At 43.0% G+C, this 23,045-nt stretch overlaps 1 protein-coding gene across 2 annotated transcripts in view; it reads right to left on the bottom strand.

Annotated features, from left to right (window-relative positions):
* Positions 1–240: 240 nt before the first annotated feature.
* The window catches only part of LOC137104526 (cadherin-6-like), a 58,824-nt gene continuing 36,019 nt past the window's right edge, over positions 241–23,045 (bottom strand). The window contains exons 5-12 of one of the 2 annotated variants that reach the window (XM_067485829.1): positions 19,707–19,874; positions 17,446–17,633; positions 12,978–13,231; positions 8,007–8,143; positions 6,685–6,806; positions 5,576–5,693; positions 5,168–5,419; positions 241–4,213 (exon numbers count right to left, since the gene is read on the bottom strand). In XM_067485829.1, the coding sequence (XP_067341930.1) occupies positions 3,711–4,213; positions 5,168–5,419; positions 5,576–5,693; positions 6,685–6,806; positions 8,007–8,143; positions 12,978–13,231; positions 17,446–17,633; positions 19,707–19,874 (1,742 nt within the window). In that variant the 3' untranslated portion in view covers positions 241–3,710. Of the gene's footprint in view, positions 4,214–5,167; positions 5,420–5,575; positions 5,694–6,684; positions 6,807–8,006; positions 8,144–12,977; positions 13,232–17,445; positions 17,659–19,706; positions 19,875–23,045 lie in introns of those variants that run through there. The other variant, XM_067485830.1, reaches the window with a different exon arrangement.

The raw sequence follows: 23,045 nt of genomic DNA, 5'->3' as shown, positions 1-23,045 counted from the left end.
CGTCATATTAATAACTATCTGACACGAGGAGTTGAGTCTTCTGTACTGAGATTTATTGTAGATAATACATACACACACCTGTGAGGATGTTAGCCTGTGGCTGGTATCACATTTCAGATAACAGTTAAATGTTCCTCCATAACTAGAGGGACGAAAAGAGTGAGTCCAACATAAACCTGCTAAATTGCAAATCTGTGAATATTATTTTTAGCAGAAAATCACACAAAGAAAACGAGAGGCTGATTTTTAAAGATATTTAATTGTGTCATATAAATATTCAGTACAAAAGATCACGTTTTACAAAGCAGATTGATGAATGGCCGGTGATGTAGGGCCCTTAACACTACCACAACCTGTCAGATTGGTTCTACATTGACAAAACTCAACTGCTCGATCACATTGTCACCAACATAATGTACCGTAGTAGAGGGTTGAGCACCAAGGCCGACTGTGTCTACACATCAACAACCACAGACCTATTGTAACTTGGAGGAGGACATCAGGAGGACATCATCACCATCGAGTCGCCTCAACTTTAAACCAAAAAAACAAAAACAAGACTTGGCGGTGCAGTACGTTACAATGTGCAACATCATTCTGTTATCTTGCCGAGAATGGCGCCAAAGCTTGGAAGCAATTACACTCTCCATAGGAAAACACAAGCACGTATTGGAAATGGCGATATGCTGACCACCTGCATGAAGACAGAGAATGGTGAAGACTGAAGGAAAAGATGCTTTCGGTGAGTCCTGCTGTCATGTTGATTTCCATGTGATACCTCACGTTGTACCTTGAGGCAGTTTTCTTACACTGAAGGGTTTTAAAACTCATTAGGTGCTTATCATGGCTACGTTGCCACAGTCTGAAACGGACACTTACATAATGGGAGCCCCGACAACAGGGTAATGAACAAAACAAGGAGGCGAGAGAGTGAGCGTGTGTGTGTGTGTGTGTGTACAACGTCTGAGCATAAAGACATTTCTGAACCTCTGTGTTATCAGTTGGACTGTTTGATGTGCTGCGGCGTCACTGATGTCAAGCTTGATTCAGAGAACAAAGAGAAAGCCGCACGATGGCAGTTAGGCTGTTGTGTTTAGTTATTACAGTTTCAAATGCTTGATAAATGTCATCCTCTTCTCAGGTTGGCCTTTTCCTAAAGTGAGGGCAGAGCTTGTTTTAGCTGCCCTGTTTTTCCCTGTTGATATTATTCTGCATTTTTTATTTATTTATTTTTTTCATTTCAAAGCAGTTAGAAGGCCCTAATTTAATTTAACAATATTGCTGTGTTTTGGATTTTTTTTTTTTTTTTTGGTTTTAGTTTTTTTTAATTCTTTGTTTTCTAAATCACATTTAAACTTTAATCGTGTTCTCGCTGCAGGATAATGGTTTGACCTTCTCTCCGAGCTGAGGACACACCTCTGGGTTTAAGAACCTTATTCCACACCACTCAAAGGTCAGGAGCCCATTGATAAGCATCTTTATGGAAAAGGCTTTTTGTCCCACAGGAAATCAGTTGGGTAAAGCCTGAACACTTGGACTGGCTTCATGTTCAGCCCTACATACAGTACATGTGATGAAAGGCAGGGACCAGAGCCCAGAAATAAGAGGATTTTTAAAGGAAAACACTGGTATTCTGTAACCGAACTGCTATGTTCAATAATTGCACAGCCCCTCCAGGAATTTGCGATGGCAAAACTGAAACTTTTCAGCCAATTTAACCCAAACTATGTATTGTGCTTGAATGTCTCACAGGTACAGAGCTGCTGATGAGAGCTTACTCTGTGGTGCATCTTGGTGTGGTCTTAAAGTAAAACCCAGGCTCAAATGCAAACGGTGTGTCCATTTGCAACAAGAGGAGAAGAAATACCTGATTTCTGCAGAAAGTACTGCTGAAGACAATTAATAGCAAGGCAATTCCCAGATGTACTGCATGAAAACGGGGTTTGAACTGCTTCACTTTTTTATTTTTTTACAGCAGAAAAATCAGTGACAGAGGTTGTTGAAAGAATCAAGGTGAGTTATATTAAAGAAGGTGAGTGGTAAGAGGCTGTTTGCATGAAGAACTACGTGGTACATAGAACATTCAGAGCAGTGAGGTTTTTTTCTGACTAGAACAAGCTGCCCTTGATTTTTAATGTATTATACAGAGAATATTGCAACGGTTTTAGCTAACTTCATCATCTAAAAATGTCATCAATTGTGTTGCTATGATTATTATTTTTATTGTTTAGCTGCAAAATTCATAGTTTCAGCTGCAGCAATACCAAAAGGAGGAACTGATTACATTCCACTGTGCAGGAAAGAGCCCTTCTCAGGACACACAACGAAGAATTTACAGTAAGGAAATTCCTATTTTACTTACATTTTTTTAATGCTATGGGTCAAGACGCACATTTAAACTGTCATTTACAGTAGATTTTATCTTCACTTTACTGTAACTCCGAAGTATTAAAGCCATAGAGATGGACAGTGTAATTTTTTTTACTGCTTGGTAATATTGATTCAAATGCTCAAATCCAGTTTTTCTTAATCACCTCAACAGATAAAATTTAGAGGAAGAAAATGAAATTGCATGATAAATTTTAATAGGAACTGTCCACGAGATGTTGCATCTAATCTAATTTGATGCCGTTTCAAGCTTGGTGGCATCTTTTCAGCACAGGGAGTTAATGTGACTATGACTTACTGATCCTCCAACATGCAGCACATTTAAAGTTTCTGCAGTCAACAGGGGCAATAAAAAAAAGTCAGACAAGAGTAGTATTTGCCAGGAGCATCAGATTGGTGAATTTTTATCAAACGTAGCACAGAAAATAACACTACTTTGTCATTTTTCAGCCTAAGAGTTGGCTGCACCGAGAAAAATGGATTTGACGACATTCAGCTCAATAAAGAAATATTTGGTATCTCGCCTCACCTCACAGCAAGTGCTCAGAGCTGTGGGAGATGAAAATCAGATACTGCAAAAATGACAAACTGTTGTGTTTGTGAGTATTTGTTGTGGCCGTAAATCCCACGGTCCGGTGCCACAGCTTCGCGAACATTAGCCACTTGTCGTCAACAGCAATGAGCCACAACTAAAACACAGGTTCTGAAGTTGTTTAGCTCTTCCATTAAACAATGCCATTGTTCTCTGGCACTCGTGGCTCAAACTTCGACAGAAGTGGCTAATGGGAGGCAGCCATTGCTGAAAGCCGGGAACCGTTGGGATGGTAGAAATCCCTAAAAAAACAAAACAACTGTACAGCGCATTGTGTCATATGACCGAATGTACACAAGCTAAGATACAACTCACTATTCGCAGCATGTTTTTGTCCCGGAAACACTGAAAAATACATAGGCATATCTGTTGGTTTACAAAACTGCATGGTGAATGTGTCCATCACAGGCAGCTTTGGAAAAACAAAACGAAAATATCGGTATAGATATATTTGGGCCTCAGAGTACACCCCATACACAGTACACATAAAAAGTCTCTTGCCACTGTGCCCAGAAACGCAACTAACACTGACTGGACACACAAAGCCTACGTGTGGTGAATGGGGATCCACGGCGCTGAAGTAGCACTTGGAAAGACTGTGCTCCTGTGTCTTGGTCCTTCAGCCATTGTTTCTCACCACGCTTGCAGCAGAATTTGCCCGAAAGTTTTAAACACATGTAAATTTCGCCCCTCTCTCCTGTGCGTGTGTGTGTGTGTTGCCAGGCTCTCGTTAGGAATCTCTGTCGCTGTCGTCGCCCCCATACATGTCTGCCAGTTTCTTAAAGCGGGGTCCCCACTCACTCAGGTAGTTGTAGTCGTGGTCCCCTTCTGTGGTCACTGACTCGAGGGAGCTGAGGGACTCCGCCACGGAGCCGTTGCCCTCGTACGCGTAGGTGGCCAAGGAGTCGTAAGGCGGTGCTGTCGGGTCGCTGTCGTTGTCCTGGAGCCTCTGGTTGATGAAGTCTCTCACGTCCCCGTTATTGTCCCGAGTCGGGGGAAGCACAGGCCTTCGGACGGGAGGGTAGAAGGCCTCCGGGACGATGTCCCTCCGCTGCTTGCTCTCCTCGATGGCCTCCGGGTTGCGCAGCGTGCCGATATCAAAGGCTTGAGTGTCCTCCTCTCCGCCCCCTTCGTCGTTGTAGCTGACGACGTTGTCTCTGACATCCTCTTTGGAGATGATCAGAGGCTCCTTCTTCCTCTGCCTCCTCAGGGCAGCAAACATCACCACGATCACTGCATGGAGAAGAAAAACAAAGGGAACAAATAACAGAGTTTGGTGACTTTTTGCCATTGTTTCTTTGCTACCTCTCCTTGATCTGAAGGCCAGTGACTGTCCAGGGGGAACTGTTGATGTTGCATGCGTCCACTGATGTTCAGGGACTTTGTAGAACAGGCTCTGCTACCACAAGGATGCATTATGTATTTTTGCTCTGCAGGGCCACTGCTCAAGATCACAACAGAATGCAGTTGAACAGGACAGTAAAGTACATTGTGTTGTCTCTAGAAACAGGACTTATCTTACCAATATGTAGCAGTGTGACATTCAAATGATGGATGTGAACCCCCCCCATACTCAAGTCAAACATGGAACTAATTAATAACTTTCAAAAGCCCTCTTGCTACGTAGGCTCGCGGTGGAAAATAGAACATCATTTCTCTTTGATCCTAAAGCTGGTTTTCTTACAAGTCTTGGTGCAGTTGTTTTCCAGTCTCCAGAAATTAAACCTCCATTGATATTTTATCTTGTAGAGGACATATTGTTACTATTTTAATATGATTTGAGTGAAAAAGCTCTTTGTATGGGCAGAGAGGGCTACAACAACAGGAGCATCTGTACTATGTTAGGACTGAAAGGACTGGTAATGATGTTCCCTAAGCTATTGCAGCTGCACCACTATATCACTACTTAAGGCAGCACCAGGTCGGCAATTTAAGTTAAAAAAATAAAAAGCACCCGTCTTTTCATCGTAAAGCAGAAAATGTGCTTGCAGCAAAGCACAGACACTGTAGATCTTTGCTGCTCAGCTCAGATTAACATGTCAGCTGTGGTCACTGTTAGAATCATCCAACTGCAGGAAGTGATAAATCTCATTTTCAGGGGCTGATTGAAGCTTAATTTGAACAACAAATGTTTAACACGGGAGCTGCAGGTGCAGTTTGGGTAGTTTTCTTGCGGCCAGCACTCACTGAGCAGAATGATGACACAAAGCAGGATGGCCACCAAGGCTCCCGTGCTGAGTCCTGCCCTCGCCGTCAGCGCCTCGGCATTGCACAGCTTCATGTTGCCCTCCCGGTCACAGGTGCACACTCTGATGGTCAGCGTGTTGGTGCTGCTTTGCATAGGGAACTCGCCGTCAGATATGACCACAGGCACGTGGTAGATGCTCTTCTGCAGACTGTTGTAGCTGTTCCTCCGTGTGAGGATCCAGGCTGTGTTGTCTGAAAACAAGACAATGTCAAGTTACTATGCAGCAATCGATAACCCAGAATAAATGTTTCAATAAACTCTGCTTTAAGTTTCATTTGGCCGGTGCTAAAAAATAAAACTACATCGTAATACGTCGATACATCACAGCGCAGGTAGCAGTGCCTCACCTTTGTTGTCCCGGACGGAGAAGTTAGCCTTCCCAGCAGCCTCCTGTGCAAGACTGAAGAAGAAGCGGTGTCCGACGAGCGGCTCGTCAGGATCCGTGGCGCTCACAGTTTGTATCCTCTGAAACAGATGTGGGTGTGTTACTCATACACATTTTAATTGGGGGATAAATATGGATGCATTCATTGTATGTCATTTTAAAGTTGCTGCTATTAAAGGGAGGGTCTCTTTAATTAGCCTGTAAACTACTAAGCAGCTTGTAAATGTCAAGTCTTGTGTCATATTAATTTGTATATTTTAGAAAAGTTATTAGTAACTAAACTTAAAGAAAGTATCAAACTAAAATGTATTGCAGTACTAAAGTACACCTTTACCTCATATTAGTACACTCTACTACTACAACAGAGTGCCTTAAAAATGACTTAACTCAACGAAGCAAAAAGCATCTCAAGCTTTCAATTTCCTCTTGCAACATCAAATTTAAGAACCTAATACTTTCGTTTTATTAGGTTTTTAATTCTGTAAAAACCAAAGATCCAGTAACGACATGTTAATGTTTATATTAGCTTCTTTGCTGATGTAAAAAGTTCAAGTAGAATTTGGCACCAGCAGTGTTGCTGATGCAAACACATTAAACATTGCTAGTCTTCAGTTCATACGACACTTCTTAATTACATTGAGCATTCACTACTAATATAACATATTAATGTAACACATGTAATAATATTGGGAGTTAAGCTATGACACAGCTTATAAAGTAGCATCACATTGACCAGCTGCAACATTACACATTAATGCATCAGTAGATAATCCCTCCATTATCTTAACGGCTTATCCCAGCTGTCGCTGGGCGGCCGGCGGCTACAACCTGGACAGGTCTCCTGTATCTCAGGGCCGACACAGAGACACATACACAGACAGACTGACAACCATTCACACTCACAGTCTATGATACAGCTGTTTGTTTTGACTTTAATCTTACATGTATTTTGAAACTCCTGTTTCTCCCCCATGTACATGAGCCTATGCAGCAAAAGGTCCCCAAGTTGCATGACTTATCCTAACTGCCACTAAACCGGCAGATAATCCTACCTGTCTTTGTGATACCAACCTGATTTGCCTTTGCATTCTCACACACAAACGTCTCATAATTGGTGGCAAATGTGGGAGCGTTGTCGTTGATGTCCAGCACTCTGACGTAAACCGGCACACGACTGGTCTGTCGGGGGTTGTCTAACAAACACAGAGGTGGACGCCATGAATTTACACCAGCAGTTGTTCATTTTCCTGACATATTTCTACCATAGTACATGTGGGGCTTTGTTTCAAAGTAAACTAATGCTGTAAATAAATAAATTGAAGAAAAACCAGTATGGTGTGTGTCATCTTTTTATATTTGCTGAAGTCATGTATGTTGTTTAAATAATGTAATTGCATTTTAACAATTAATTAAACAAAAGCTTTCATGTCAAATAATGGCCAGAAGGAAAAACGAAAGGCTGTTAAAAACACTGAGCTTATTATCACTTATCGTCTGCTCAGTGTCGCTGAAGCGTGAGCAGCTCTTTACTGCAGACATGTTTTTTATTACACTTCATCCTACTTCGCCTTTTTGTTTGGTTTGTAAGTTCGTCACTGGCAGTAGCTTTACTTTGTTGCTTATTTTGAGTAAGTGTGAAGTACATTTAGTTAAGGACTGTACCAAAGGGCCATTCTGAGATATTTCTACTTGAGAATTTCCCCTTTTGTGACTTCTGATCTCACTACATTTGAGAGGCAAACATTGGATTTTTCCTCCACTACTTTTGAAAAGAATGAAAACAAAATGCAATAATCATACAGCTTCCAGTGTTTTTGTGTCATTCACAAGCTACCCAGCAGGTACTACTGGTACCTACTGGTTTTTACCATCGGCTTAAGCTCCATCATTACCAGTTGCAACATTAAAGTGATAAAGTATTTTTTTGAATGCAGGACCTTTACATGCAGCAGGTTATTACTACACTGATACACACGTGAGTACTTCTTATCTCCACATACAACTGTTGTATGTTTAGAATTTGACAGAAAGACAAACTTTAGCAGTGATCGTAGTTTTACCGAGTCCTATTTCTTTCGGTGTTGTAAATACTTGTAATCAGCAGATAAGTTAGAATAGAAGTAAAATGTTCAGGCCCGGTTCTTTCTGCACTTAAAGGTGAACGAGGGCCCCTGCTACTTTTGGGGAGTTTGTACTTTGTACACAAACAACAGCCAATGACGGGTGAACTGAATGTGTGTGGGTCTACAACCCTCACTCCCTTCCCTCTTTTTTTTTTACTTCAGCAAACAACATTCAGAGGTTAGTATCTGCTCAGAAAAATTCAATTTGCTTTGCAATGTGAGAGGAAGTGGGTTAACAGAAATGTCGGCTCCATGTGCTGATGCACTTACTGAACTCTGTGGCGATGACGGAAATGTTGTGCCAGGCGTTCTCTTCTCTGTCCAGCTCCCTGAGGATGAACACTGACCCGTTGCCTGCATGGACGTTAAACACCCTGTCCATGTCCGTGCGCCGATCAATAGAGTACCTGCACAAAGCGCGCACACACACACACACACACAGATTGTTTGGGCGGATGTGGACGTGCTGTGTTGCCAGGGTGAGGGATACAGGGTGCAATCGCATTTACAAAGTCGCTCAGATGTGAACCAGAGTGGAAATAGTCACATGTGCAGGTGAGTCTTGGTTAAACTGACATTCTTGTGCAGTTAGTGTTTTCAGGAGGCGGCAGCTACTCCAAACAAGTCTGAATCAAGCAGTTTGGATTTGTCTGCACTCTGCCATTATTTCCCGTCTTTGGTATTCATACCAGAGAGGAACATGCCAAGAAAAAAAGATTAATTTTAACATCAATCCAAGCAGTGGTGTGACCTCAGAAGAAAAGGCCAGAGAGGGAAAAAAATGTTTTTCACCTGCACAAATGAGCCAAACTGCATGAGTTAATGAACAGCCTCTAAACATTTTCAGACTTTTGTTTGAAGGCACAGTTTACACAAATCACACACACAAAAAAACATTTTCTCAATTAACCTTTGTGTTATCAAGCCATACAGATATTTTCAGGTGTACGTGCCCAGGCTCGGGTATATCTGCGTCTGTAGCATCTGTAAGACAATGGAGGCATGTGGAACAAACGTGCACTGATCAAAACACGTTTTAAATTTACTTCATCCACAAACGTCACTGTCAACAGGTTGCAAAGGCATTTTTGTGCTTTTTGAGCTCTTTTGATTATCCAGGTCGGTTTCCAGAAGGTCAGAAGCACGTTAAACCTTCTTCACCTCTGTTGTGTTTGAAGATCAAATCAGTGACCCCCAATGTAAAGTGTCCGAACCATCAGGGGACGAAGCTGCCGTTGCAGATTTTCTCAACTGCGATCACGATCCTTTGATTAAAGAACATCACACTTTTTTTAAAAACGCTGTGAAAATTTGCAGCATTCGTTATCGCTTTCACACAGAATCTAAATGTTTAAGTACCACAGCTCACAGCTGGGCCACTGATACGTTCGTTTAGCCCCTGACCACAATAGACTGCACTGATTTTCCGTTGCTACTCAACTGTTTTAAAATTGTCACACGCACAACATTGTCTCCGACTACGAGGACCTTTGAAATAATAGTAAACATTTTAAATTCGGGACCCTGCTTTTTGCCCAGTGACGGCCGGAATTGGCTGTACCTGTAGATGAGCAACACATTTTAGAAGAAAGAGCAGAAATATGGAAGACAGCTGAGAACAAGGAACCAAAATGATCTGCGTTGTTAGATGCAGTTAGAACATCGTTTAACATACAGTAGGTGGCAAACTATCTTCCTCAATAGTCTTAAAGATTCTGTCTTGTGGTGATGACAGATTTATGCAAGTGTTTGTAGCCCCCCCCCCCCAAACACAAACACACACGAACGAGAGCCAACAGGTTATCCAGTCGTGTTGTTTTTCTCTGCTTCCCAGACCACTGTGATACATCAGTGTGATTAATGGAGTAGCAGGCATCAGTAGGGCCAGTGTAAGAGGAAGGAGACCCCCGAGGGGAAGCTGTGAACCGGGGCTCTCAATGCACCAGCGCACTCCTCTCTCTGTGGATAGCGTCTTTATCTAAACCCTCCCTCCTCGTCTCCGTCTGTCTGCCACCTCCCCCGGCGCGACAGTAACTCTAACCTCGTTAAATCTGCGTCGGCCACGGGCTTTACTAATTGCTTTCCTAATATTCCCAATAATTCAGCTGGCTGGGCCTAACCCTTCCCCTGATTCATGTCAGAGAGATAACAGCGCGCCTCATCCTGACCGGGCATCCAAAGTGCTGCTCTCAGCAGGCAGGCGGCCGACTGGATGGAAAGCCGGGCAGAAGGACATGGAGGGTTACAGAAATGTTAGTGATCCTCTTTCCCTTCCACAGTGTTTTCAGAAGAACAAGAGACCGTGGGCGTCCAGTATTGATTTGGGGATTTGTGAGGCAAGGTGTCTCGTTTGACCGAGGCTTTGAAGGAAAGTTTAGAAGAGGAAAGACGTGACGAAGTTACACATAGCTGTTGTCCAAATGACATTTAAGTCATTATTTTGAAGCTGCAGCTGCAATTATTTTCATTAGTGCACAAACTGCCCATTTCTCTCAATTAAACAGTTCGGCCAACAATTCCTACAAGTAGTGACAAATGTTCGTTTCCTTAACTACACACCCCAGAAACATTTAATGATAAATGCTTGGAGTTTTTAGTTGTTGTTTTTTTGGGGGGGGGTAAAATGTCTCCAAAGATAAATTGATTTGCAAAATAGCAGCTGGATATTTTATCACCACATAAACAAATTGTTTTGGCGATCAGCCTCTAACAGTGAGAGAAAACTTGCGGCTGGAAAGTTGGAAACGGAAATAATTTCAACCTAGTTTTGCCTAAATGCCCAAACCGCCTCACCTCTAGGTTCATTTAGTAGCTATTTTGGAGCTCATCAAAAAAATAACACTTTGTTAACACAACATTTTATCATGTGGTGTTTTGTCAGAGCACTTTAGGGACTTTAAGGATTTCTAGTCCGTGTTGGCCAAAAAGCTCCAGAACAGATGCTAAATGGAGCTGATGAGAGAACTCTGAACCTTCAAATTTAGGCCAGTTTACTCTCTGCAATTACCAAAACTAATGGAGACATTAGTGAGCAGCAGTCCAATTCGTATTTATTCTCTAACTTCATTCAAAGCCAAAATATTAATAGGTTCTGAGTGTTTGTCTGCAAAGTTCGTGCATTTATCAGAGAACTGTTGCAGTTCTCTGCCTACAGCTGGAGGACTCTGTTACCAACTTGTGACTTGAAACGATGAAAAGATGAATCATGAATTTTATTTAAGGTGTTTGCAGCCTGGATATCAGGGGACCCCCACGGGCTGATCTTGATCAACATCTGATGTGAAATAGGTCGTTATAGTCCTGATATATCAGCTAAAACATTACCTTCAATGTTTCTGCATATGTGCTGTACACACCTTGCTGACTAAGGAACTTGCTTCCATTCCTAAACGTGCACGTGTCAGTGTGTGTGACGGCGGGTGGTGCAAGCTAATAAAGATAACTATCGCAGTGGCTCCCTCATGCCAGGCAGCCCCCACCCCACCCCCAGGCTACCCAGCTCTCCTTCTGCACCGCATGGCTTTAAATGCCACAGGGTAGCTACCTCCTTGATGATGGGCGATAAAAGAGAATGATATCGTATTTGACACCTGCAATAAAGCGGTGGAACTTCAACCTTGAGCGCTAACTCCCTTAGTGCATCATAAAAATGAAAAAGTCTTTGAGACTGAGTGGAAGGGGCAGCCTCACACCTCACTGCCATTATTTCAACTGAACAGGAAACTGGCGTAATTCTGTAGCTCATTAAGGAAATTTGGTCACATTCCAGTACTTTGTTACATTTTGTGCATTCATGAGATCAATATCTTAATAGCAAGGCCTAATAACAAGATGCATCCATTCGTACTTTCTCATATTTCAATCCACATTTCACATTAAGTTATTGTTTTAAGAAATCACTTAACTGGAGTGGCTACATTACTTTACTAATGCTAGTAATACGCGAAAATGTAAGCGCACTCAAGGTTTGTCCATTTCCTCCGTCTGTACCTTCAGTCACAATGTGTGAACCTCGACACTCTATATTATTAGTTTGATGGATGCTCTCTGACATTTAAAGACAATGTGAATAAAAAGGTACCACAAACAGTGGGTGTGATCTAATTACGGGGGCACACAAATGCTACTGATTTGAATCAAATACACTGAGTTTGATTCTGTCATCACATCTTTAAAAACCATGGCGACGGTGTTGGGCCAGTTTTTGTGGTGGGTTCCCAACATGTTCCCAACAGTGACGCTCCCGAGGCATCAAATTATGTTTTGATGCTAAAGTCTAACTGCTGCACGCTCCATGTGCCTCACACGTGCGACAGGAACCACTTTATGTGCACAAAAAAAAAACTTCAGGGTAACTTTACGTTAGCAAGCAACCACAGTTAGGGGGAGGCACAAAAACTTAAGGCTAAGGTCAAGTTAGAAGACAAATTACATAAAAACACAACATGACAATGGCACTAACATGCTTCCTTAAACAATCATCAATAAAGCAAACAACGTCTCCCAGTTTAACTTGAGTTAAACACCGGGCTCCCGTGTCCTGTTGCACCAACCACCACCCCGTCCACCTCCCCAGGAGACTTTTTCTGCTCTTATATTACATAATTGATTTTGGCTGAAAGTATCGACCCGCCGGGGTTTTCTACGCTGAGCGTCAATCCCCGACGCGAATGGGTACCTTCAGTGTCAGCATGTAATCCAGAAGGTCTCGACAAAGCGGCGCTTTTTAACATCTCGGGAGTGAGACGGGGCTGGGGGTTGCACACTGTTAGCACTACTCTGATTGGCCTGTTCTACTTAATGAATCAGGGCCCAAAGAAAAGAGCTCAATGGCTGATGATGCCTGTGGTACCATTTCTCCACGGCGAGCAAAAAAACTTTGCTTTGTTTTCAGTTTTTAGATTCGAGGTCGTGGGCCTTTAGTGCTTTCAGTGCAGAACCTACATGGCGGCGGCTGTGGTCTTTGGCCGAGGCAAAAGGCAACGTGAGGGGACACAGTAAAAGCTCTCTGGTTACAGCTGTACGTGTTTCACACATTTCAGATCCTAGTTTTTGGCCTTTTGTTGACCTGTAGATTGAGCACATTAACGAAAGCACGTGGCCGCATTGAAGCACATTTAAGTGTCTATAGCAACATCATTTTCTTAAAAGTTAGCTGCAAAATAAAAGACATCGCTTTTAATGATCTGACAGAAACGTTCCCCGTTTTAGGGTCTGTTGCCATGTGATCTCGTGTCGTACCTGACGAGGCTGCTTTTGTCGTCGGGATCAGAAGCGCTGACAGAGCCGATGACGGTGTTCCTCGCCGCGTCTTCTTTGACCTCCATCACGTAGCTGGCGCGCTCAAACACCGGCGGCTCGTCCACATCCTCCACGATGATCTTGATGGTGGCCTCGTCCCTGAAGGGGCCCATGTTGAAGAAGCGCGGGTTGATGTGGACGTTTTCCACCTGCACGCGGAGACTGTACTGACGTTTCTTCTCAAAGTCCAGGTTCTGCCAAACAGAGGGAGCGAGAGAGAGAAAACACACTGTAACTTTACATGTTTCTTTGTGTTCTATTATCTCTCAGTGACGGTTTGTTTCTTGGCTTTAATCATAACTTCTCTCTCTTAGTATTTACCACTAAACATTTGTATGCAGCTGCACGTTCTGCTGTTGATTTTCAGGAAAACTAATCTCCATTCAGAGCATCCTGCCACATTTAATTTCAGGTCAAATTGGGATTTTATTCATTAAACTGACAATCTTTTCCAGAGCATCTTCTAATGAGTGCCTGGGAGGGGACGCGGTGTCTTGTTCAAGGACACTAACAAGACTGTTGATGGACACACGTGTGCTACAGCACACGTCTGAACTGTGCTCTTTTGGACATGCAAAGACCTTTGTCTAACTGATGCAACTCGTGTGGCATATGGTGGAAAGCTAATATGACAACATGCCTGGATTCATTCACGAGAACAGGACTCATTAAAACTTGGATCCTGTCTTAAAATGCTTCGAGTCATACAGCATATACATTCCCTAAATCTTTATTTGGGGTATGAATGCAAAGTACCGTTTTTTTGTTTAGACAGACACAGACAGTGACACGCTTTCAATCATCTCCTCCGATATTTCCAACGTGATTTCCTGATCCTGTTTTCACATGCTACCAAACAATCAATCAACGCCGTCTCTTAGTGCTTGCCTGCTGACATCTGTTCATTTTGGTTGTAGTTTTTGTTAAATGAAGAGATCAGTGTATCCGATTAGTGTGTACGCCACTGAGAAAATATTGTGGTTTGGTGCGTCAGGCATATGACTTTATGATGGAAAAAAATCCGCTATTGTGATTCGTACAGTTGCACCAAGGCCGTTCACATTTCCAAATTTTCATCTATTCACGAGGATGATTAGAAAATGATGGGTATGTTCTGTTGAAGGACTGCTGCTCCGTACTACTTCTATTTTTATATTTTAGGTATTTTTTCACGTTCAATAGATGATAATGACAAAGCATTAAAGGAAATAAGAAACACAATGGCACACACATTTTTTAACTTTGGAATTTACGACTAAAGGTTTAACAAGCCTGGTTTTGTGGCTGTTTCCAGTCACTCAGACCACACTAGACCTTTCTCTGTAGCGATGCAGCCTTTAATTTTCCCCATTTGTTTGCTTTGATATCATTTGTGTATGATCCTCTGTAACCAGGCACCTACTCTTACGCGTCCTATCATTTGTGGATATTAAGTGGCTTACACGCTTGCCGCATGACTATGCAGTATTTTCTGTAACTGTGCACTCTGGTGCTCCTTGCACGCTGCCTACTGTCCATATGAAAAGATGCTTTGGTTCGTGATCACTGAAAATGGCCACTGAAAGCTCGAAAACAGATGGAGCGAGCAGTTTTCTCAAGACATGAATAACAACATGACTCATTGATTTTGCTTTTTTCCTTTTTCTTTTTGTTGTTATAAGGCACAAGGGGCTGAGGGGGGAGGGGGGGCACGTAAATTGAATATGTTGCTTTGAAGGGCCAATATGAGCAGAGGTGGGACACACTCCCACTTGACAAACCCATTTAATTAGCAGCTTCAGAATTAGGGCATGTTCTCTCACTCCCCACCCCACCCCACCCCCCACCCATGCAGACACACACACAATCCACCTGCTCCCCACAGTCACTACAGCACCGCCGCGGCTACAAAAGGCAATTATGTCATCTTCCACTTAATGATGGCATGATGGAAGCCATCGATCGAATTCTGCAGAGAGGCCGCTTGATAAGGCAACTGCCAGATTCTGTTGAATACATCAGAAACAGACCACAGCACCACCACCGCTGAATGTTGCGATCCATACTGGGCATCAATATTTCTGCTTTGGTCTCAGCTGAGAGGAAAAATGAACCTCACTCAAAAACACAAGTACAGGGAGTGTGGGCAGGAATGAGCTGAACTCTAATAAATCTACTGTCCATCTTCTGGCCGTGAGAGCGTATGGAAATAAAAAGCTTCTATCACATCTTCTTTATTGGATGCAGTTCATCGTGTTTTTCCCCTCCGCTTGTTTAAAAGGAGTCGCTTGTGTGCGATGGCTTCGGTGGACAGAATGAGGTCACAGGTTCCTAATGAAGAAACAAACACGGAAACGGAAACGGACACTATTTGCTGCATCTATTTATATCAATCTAAAAAATGACAGAAAATCCCTATGAGTTTTACTGACAGAGACCTAACATGGTGCTGTTCTATTTATTTCCTAAAAGGAAACCGTCCATACATCATTCATGAAATCAAACCTCATTTTTTCATTTTCCTTTGCAGCGGCCGCTCGATATTTACATTCTGTAATTACCTCTTGTGTACTGTAATAGATTTTCTTGTTAGTTGGTGGCATCGCCCATTTCTGCACAGGATTCAAATCGCCTTCACGGAGGGATTCAAAGGATGCGATGCATGAACGAGGCTCAGAGTTGCCGTTTGCCATCGGCCTCGCTGTTTAGCGCCAACGCTCTTTATGCCAAGTCAGAGCTGGATTAGGTTTGTGTTAATACACATTTTCTCCTTCTGCTAGTTTTAAGTTTAAAGAATTCGACTGGTAAAACACACGGTGGCTTTTATTAGGAGGAAGAAACTTGACATTGTGTATTGGTCATTGATGTCTGAGGTCAATTTTATGATGTGACGCTGCTTTTGGTCAGTTAGTGCCTCTTTTGAGGAGTTTTACGTTATCGTTGCTGAGTTGTTTATCAGCTTTTTGGGATTATTACACGTCACTTTGAAGTAATTTTGTGTCTTTCTTTCAGCTTCTTCAAATAAGAAACATGAACAGTAACTTCAGAGGCCCGTGGACCCCTGGTAGGCCTGTTTAGTAACCCAATCATGCTTGTGCTATATACACAGGATGAAATCAAATCACAGTTGTTCATGGCAGGAGAAGCTGTACAACACAAGAACTTCTAGTAGCCACTGGTGTCATTTAATCAACCAAAGGACAGATGTGTAAAACTGGCAGAAACACTGTTTGAATGTGCTTTTTTTTCCTGTTAGGTTGCAGATGCACATACGATGTTCCTCTTTTCATGAAGCTCATTCCCACAAAAGGCCTTTAAGCTCCACCAGTCATTAGACCTGCCAACATGAAGACCAGACGGCAAAAGAGAAGGAGCAGTTTTACAGGTTAAGTTGCTTCTTACAATCTTCTCTGTGATTTCGCCCTTTGATCACACTGGCTGGATGTAACAATAACACGATGATCGGGAATACTGACAACACACCTTCAGACACAATGGTGTAATAAAAGATTATGCTTCTCATCTCCTTATCATTTTATTCACACTGCCTCTAAAAATCTGGGTTCTAAACACTTTCTCCCCACATTGATTAAACATTCCCGCTCAACGCTTCCACATAAACTACAGTTTAAATGTCTGACATTTAGAAAGCCCCTTGTTTTCCAAGAACACATACATGGTTTCAGCTGTGCTAACATAATTGCACAATGTTTTTCTACATTTAAATTGATAAGATGACCTGCTTGTGGGACACGCAACTAATGTCATCTGGGCTGTATTTCTGCAAAGAGAGTATGTGTGGGAAAAGCCATCCTTTCTACATCTGCTCCCATGACTGAAATCGTAAGAATTATAAGATGATGTCTTTTATTTCTTCGTCGTTGTTGGCAGGCTTTGACAAAATGCATTGCAAAAGCAGCACATTAAGCAGAAGAGCAGCAGCAGCTACAGTCATCTGTCGTCTACAAGGGATTCGTTCAGGCACAGTACTGAGTGCGCGTGAAACACGAGCTGTTATGCAGCCTGTGAGGACCGTTATATCAGCGAAAATAGAAGCATATCTGTTCCATCAGACATGCGTGAAACTAACAAGAGACGAGCTTTTATTGGGAATATAATGATAATTATAGTTTTTTTCCACTTTTCCCCAGAAAACACACAATGAAAACACTGTTTTTGTGTGTGTTTACCAGCAGCCACTCGGATCATCCAATCCCGGCTTTAGGGCAGCCTGATAGGTAAAACCCAGGGTTTACAAAGTGCTCACTGTTGCTCGTGAGGTTCGCTGACGTTGTGATAGCTGTTATAAGCATTTTGATACTTTCATTAACCCAGATGTCTCAATCTTTTAGTGACACGATCAAATTGAAGATGTTAAGTGTGTGGGGAACGAGCCTTTGGGCCCTAACACCAACAGGAAGTTTCTCACCTTCCTCAGCAAAATCACACCCTCCTGCGTGCTCCTGTTGGCGACGATATCAAACATCCCGGGCCCGTCGCTCCCGATGATCCTGTAGTCCATCTCTGCGTTCTCCCCTATGTCTGCATCCATGGCCCGGATCACCCCCACCTCAGACCCAAGCTCCTTGGTCTCGGGCACTCTGAATTCATACAGAGCTGCAGAAGAGAAATGATTTTGTCTCTGTGGTTTGATGAAAAGAACGGGTCAATCAGAGCGACATTGTCAAGATCTTTAAAAAAAAAGGCTTATGAGTGTCAGCAAATCAGAGATTGAGCGTGTGAGCAGGGTCGTGAGGATCACGGTTTCTTTTCCTTTATCTTCCATCGCATGTCCATCTCTATTTTTCTCACAAACATGTCATTTATAAAATAGGTGAACCAATGCTTCTATTGAAATCGAGAAGCATCAGTGCCATAAAATGCACCCTGAGATTAATTTACAAAAACTCTGAGGATGCAGAAAAACAACACCCCTGACACCCAACGAGTGTGTTAACCTAGTATTTTTTTTTTGTGTGACCCTGTTAGCGAAAAAAAGAAAGTCTGTAAGTGGGTGAGTCACAGAGCAAGAATTCATGAGAGCAGGTCAGGGGGAAAGAGTAAGTCAGAGCCAATCAGAGAGCAGCAATGTAAGAGCCAGCCAGAGAGGCAGAGTCTGTGAAAAGCAGAAGCTGAGTGGGAGATTTAGTGCTGCAACATTTGTAGATCAGCTGTGAAGCAGACATTTCATATGCGGTAAAACATTTTTCATTTCCAAAAACAGACATTTGGCCTTTCACTTAATTTGCTACAAGCAGTATTGACACACAACTCCAAGTTTAGGATGTAACATAAATTCCGGGCCAATTTGTTTAACATAAATTAATTGCTTCTTCCTTTTTTCTTTTTTTTTTTTTGAAACATGATTTCCGGGTTCTGGGTGGGTAAATTGATGTGAGCCTGTCGGCCGCAGTGGCCTCGGCTGCATCTCGTATGCTTAAATAAATAGCTGGACGGCGGGAGGGAGCGGGTGTGATATACACACAGCCTGCGGAGACAAACAGCACTGACACACTAATAAAACATGCTGACACTGTTTTGGCAACGCCTGAGTCGGCAGGTCTCAGTGACGCTGACACACACACACACACAGAAAGCGACGCACCATGTGAAGGCTTCCCTAGGCTAACAGGTATTTAGCATTGGGTGGAAAAGAAGAGGCATCACTCTGGCAGACAACAATGATATCGCTTCCTGACACTCTACCTCCTCTGGGTGTCCCATTACAATATCTCTTCCTCTTTCTCCCTCTTTCAATCTGTGTCTGTCTAACCCCCCACCCTTCCTCCATCACAGGCTGTCTCTCTGTTCTCCTCCCTTACTCTTCCTCTATCTTCCCCTCCTGTCACCTCCTCCATCTCTGTCGTATCCATTTCCCTCCTCTCACTGTTCATTCATCGCTGGTGCAACTGAGATGACGCTGTCCGTCTCCCCTCCGCCCTGCCCTCCCTCCCTCCCTCCTGCCCAAAGCTGGTGGGTAGGAAGTGGTGATAAATGGGGGGCTCAGCTGGGGTTCTGCGGTTGTGCGGTCGCCTGTGCGCACGCGTCTTCCACTGTACAGTTCCTGTTATAGAGGGGAAACACAGCGGCACCGGTAATCTGTCAACCTGATCTGGCTGCCGTCACCGTTACACGAGAGGAAGTGAGACAGGCAGCGGGAGAGGTGGGGGGGTGTTTGAGAGAAGAAAGGGAGACAACGTGTGGGGCTGAAAGAGAGTAAGAAAGGGCTGATGATTGATGAGCGAGACGGTGGAAAAAAAAAAAAAAAAGACAGAAACATGCACCAAGGAGAGCTGGAGCACTAAATTGAGAACATTGGCTTTATAGACTAAAAGGCAGCAAAAGAAAGACTTAATAGAGGGAGATAGACAAAGAGAGGAAGAGCAGTGGAGATAAAACCCAGTGAATGTACTCTCTTCGTTTAGTGGGGATTACAGGGCTGATCTGATGCACTTTGCAGGACCCTTCACTCTGTCATATGGCTCTATATTTAATTATTCGCTGCCTTTAAGAGGTCCGCTGTAGTCACACAAAAACCCAGAGCTCCCTGCAATAATCCAAATTCATTTTGAAACTGACACCAGATGGGGGCTGCCTGTCTGGCACCGGCTCACACTGACAAGTGGTTTCCATGAACTGACTGAGGATTGGTCATTCTGAGTGTGTGCGTTTCCAGAAGGCTGTGCTCACTCTTGGTGAAGCGTGGCGGGTTGTCGTTCACGTCGGAGAGGGTGATGCTGACCGTCGTGGTGCCTGAAAGGCCGCCCATCTGCCCGGCCATGTCTTTAGCCTGGATCACAACCTGGTAGTTTTCTTTGACCTCTCTGTCCATGCCAGGCAGGGCTGTCTTGATCAGGCCTGAGGAGAAAGAGAGAAAGATCTAACGGTTTAGTTAAAGGGCTTGGCAATCTGTGGAGCCAAAAGACTCACTTGTTATTTTCATTACATTCAAAAATACAGTAATTAAAAAGTTGGTGACATCGTGAAAACAAACAAACAAAACAAAAGAATAGAAAAACACTTTATTTGCTGCAGGGAATCTGCTCCATATTCAGCTCCTCATTTGTCCATTTTTCTCTTCACTTTCTATCACTGAAAGCATTTTAAGTGCTCCGCACAAGTGGACCTCGTGGCCTCGTTGACCCTTCAAACGCTCCCAAAAGCGTTGGCTTTGGAGCAGCAAACTTGGGAACAGAATATCTGACCACACGTCAGTTTAAACCTGCTCCTTTCTGATTAAAGTACGATGGCAACACTCCGCAAACATCTGTATAAAAAAATCGAAACCGTTGACCTTAAATGATCAGTTTTGAAGATCATTCATTATATTATTTAGTTTAACTCTAGATTACAATACATTCATCTTTACACTAAAACAACACAAATCCTGTATTTCAAAGAATTGTTTATGGAGAAGAAGTTGATAGGAAATGTATGTACAGTATGCAAAATTCCATCAAACATGTTGAATGACCTTAAACTAACCAAACGAAATGCAAAATTGCCACCAAGAAAGATACAAAACATATAAAACAGGCATAAAATGACCGGAAACAGAAACAGAATGTTCAAAAATAGATGCAGGCTATTTGTGCTCAATGAGCCCGTTTTTTCATAATTCATTCATGATGCAAGAACTTGCAAGCTTTGTTATGATGGTTGCAGACTAAAATGTCTGATTATGTGACGGGTTTCCCAAAACCATGCGATGCACGTTGGGCTGTTTTTATGAAGTTTCGATTTCAAGGTCGTGCAGAATTCCCAGGGGATTCTTTAAATTAATTGTTGCTCTCACAACATGGCGAATTCCTAGAGGGACTGACACATATAACAACAGTAAACAAGTCGCAACCCGAACACAGTTTAGTGCTGGAACAATTAGTAGATTATCCACTATACACAACAATAACTGGCAACTAGACTGATAGCATTAATGTAGTTTCATACAAATCAGCTCTGTGGCTTTTCTTTGTTTTACATTGTCAGACACCGACTCATTGAGGACATCAGATGATTCACTTAATGAAAAATAAGTTCATAGCTGCAGCACAAACGCAATGTGCCAAAGTCAGTGCAGCTATTATATGTTAGTAATTACCATGTTAGTAAGAACCATGTACACCTCATGAGATCAGTGATGAGTCAACTTCCGAACTCTGAAAATGACATAAAAGTAAAACGGTTTCCAGGTGAGCTGTGTGTAGCCAAACATCACTATTCCCAACGGAGACATTTCTAAAAATGAGCCTGCATCAGCCGTGTAGAAGTAATGATATTTCAATTTTTTAAGCATCTACAGGCCAGATAATTAAAGCACTAAGATCATTTTATTACTCAAGGTCAGTGCTCTTGCTTAGTGTGTGCAGCCCAGACTTCAGTGGCCCCCCAGGAGAACGCTTTAGAGCCTGTGTTCTCGTGATTTAACCGGCGAGGGGACCAAAGGGCCAATCTACCCAAACCACAGCATATTGCTTTAATTTTCCAAGTGTAGCATTCACATCCAAATGTGTTCGGCATCACTTATCTTCTCTTTGGAATTAAGGCTGGTAATGTTGAGCCTTTCAAGTGCCGTGCACTTGCTTACTTCTCTGCTCTGACGCGATAGAGCTCCAAGTTTGGAGTCAGGACAGAGAGCGAGTGAAGCGTTAATTGGCAGCGTATTCAAAAGGTGCGCTCCATCTCCCATCAGAGCCGGTCTAAAATCCTGTCTGCTGTTACACGTTTAAATGTGAAGCCTCATAAAAGAGAAGCAGGTGGAGGATCGTGTGGGGGTGGGGGAGAGAGACAGGAAGACACGGTGGAGTGTGAGTGTGAATAAAGATGAAAAAAATAAATTTCACCCTAAATAAACTGCTCTGACAAACTTCCGCACATCGAGTCTGAATAGAGGATTCATTGCATATCAAACAATAAGGAAGAGGCTTGACGTGGCGCATCACTCGGGCTCAGATCAGCCTGGCCTACGCTGCTCAAAAGGTCCGACTTCTCCTCCAACTTGCTCTTTCTTTCTCACATGCATACAACGAAACGCAGACGCAATGCAATTTCCTCTTAACAATGTGCAGCCGTAACGATGCATCTCGTGGACAACAAACTGTTAAGACGAGGTCGCGCGGTGCAGGAAAGGAAGCGGCTTTGGAACACAGCTCACCCTATATCTCTGCTACCTTTGTTATCGCCTAATGACTGCAACACACACACACACACACGCACAGTGGAGGAGAGGAGAAACAAATCCCGCTTATAACGTGATGTCCAGGCATGTCTTTGTGTAAGAGGGAATGTCAGCTTACATACCACGCAGGATAAACCATATTACTGTTAATCCCTCCGCTAATCTGCAAATGGCTTCTTTTGTTGTTTCCCCTTTTGTTTAAGTAAAAAAGACACGAGCGGGACGTGTTCCAAAGCGCACATTAATGATTAAAACTAGCGGGCGGGCTAGATTTTAGGGTTGGTGATTTGTCACTCTCTACTACAAATCCCCCCTCCGCCCGTCAGGCCGACGAGTTGTTATTTTTGGTGCCGTTAAAGGGAAATTTCCTGCATTCTAGAAGCTGTTTTGTGATAAATTGTTTTAATTTCCTCTTCCTGGTAAAGCTCAGCTTGCCTCCTCTATGTCTGCTTCAGTTAGCGATGTGTTACATTTCCCAGAATGGCCACCTCCAGACGAAAGGTGTAAATTTGTTGTGTTCATCTGTGGGTTACACATGTAGGTGGAGACTGCTCCGTCAGTAATACTGTTAGAGCCCAACGGTAAGAAACTTTCCACTGAAGAAAGATGGAGGACAGCAAACTTCGTGGCCGCATGCTGCTCCACTGAGGTTTGTGAAAGTGTTTTCGTTGAGAATGATGACTGTGCACAAAAAGTCTGCATGTCTGACATCAAAAACTGACAGTAACCTTTACGTTTTAGACACATTTGAGCTAAAAGATTTAACCATATCTGAACTGGGAATAGCAGAACACAGACACACACACACAAAAACAGAAAATATAAAAATGGCAAAACTTTAACTTAAAGAAACT

Source organism: Channa argus, chromosome 19 (genome assembly GCF_033026475.1).
Source record: "Channa argus isolate prfri chromosome 19, Channa argus male v1.0, whole genome shotgun sequence".
Taxonomy (NCBI): domain Eukaryota; kingdom Metazoa; phylum Chordata; class Actinopteri; order Anabantiformes; family Channidae; genus Channa; species Channa argus.
This window is presented reverse-complemented; position numbering and strand designations above follow the sequence as displayed.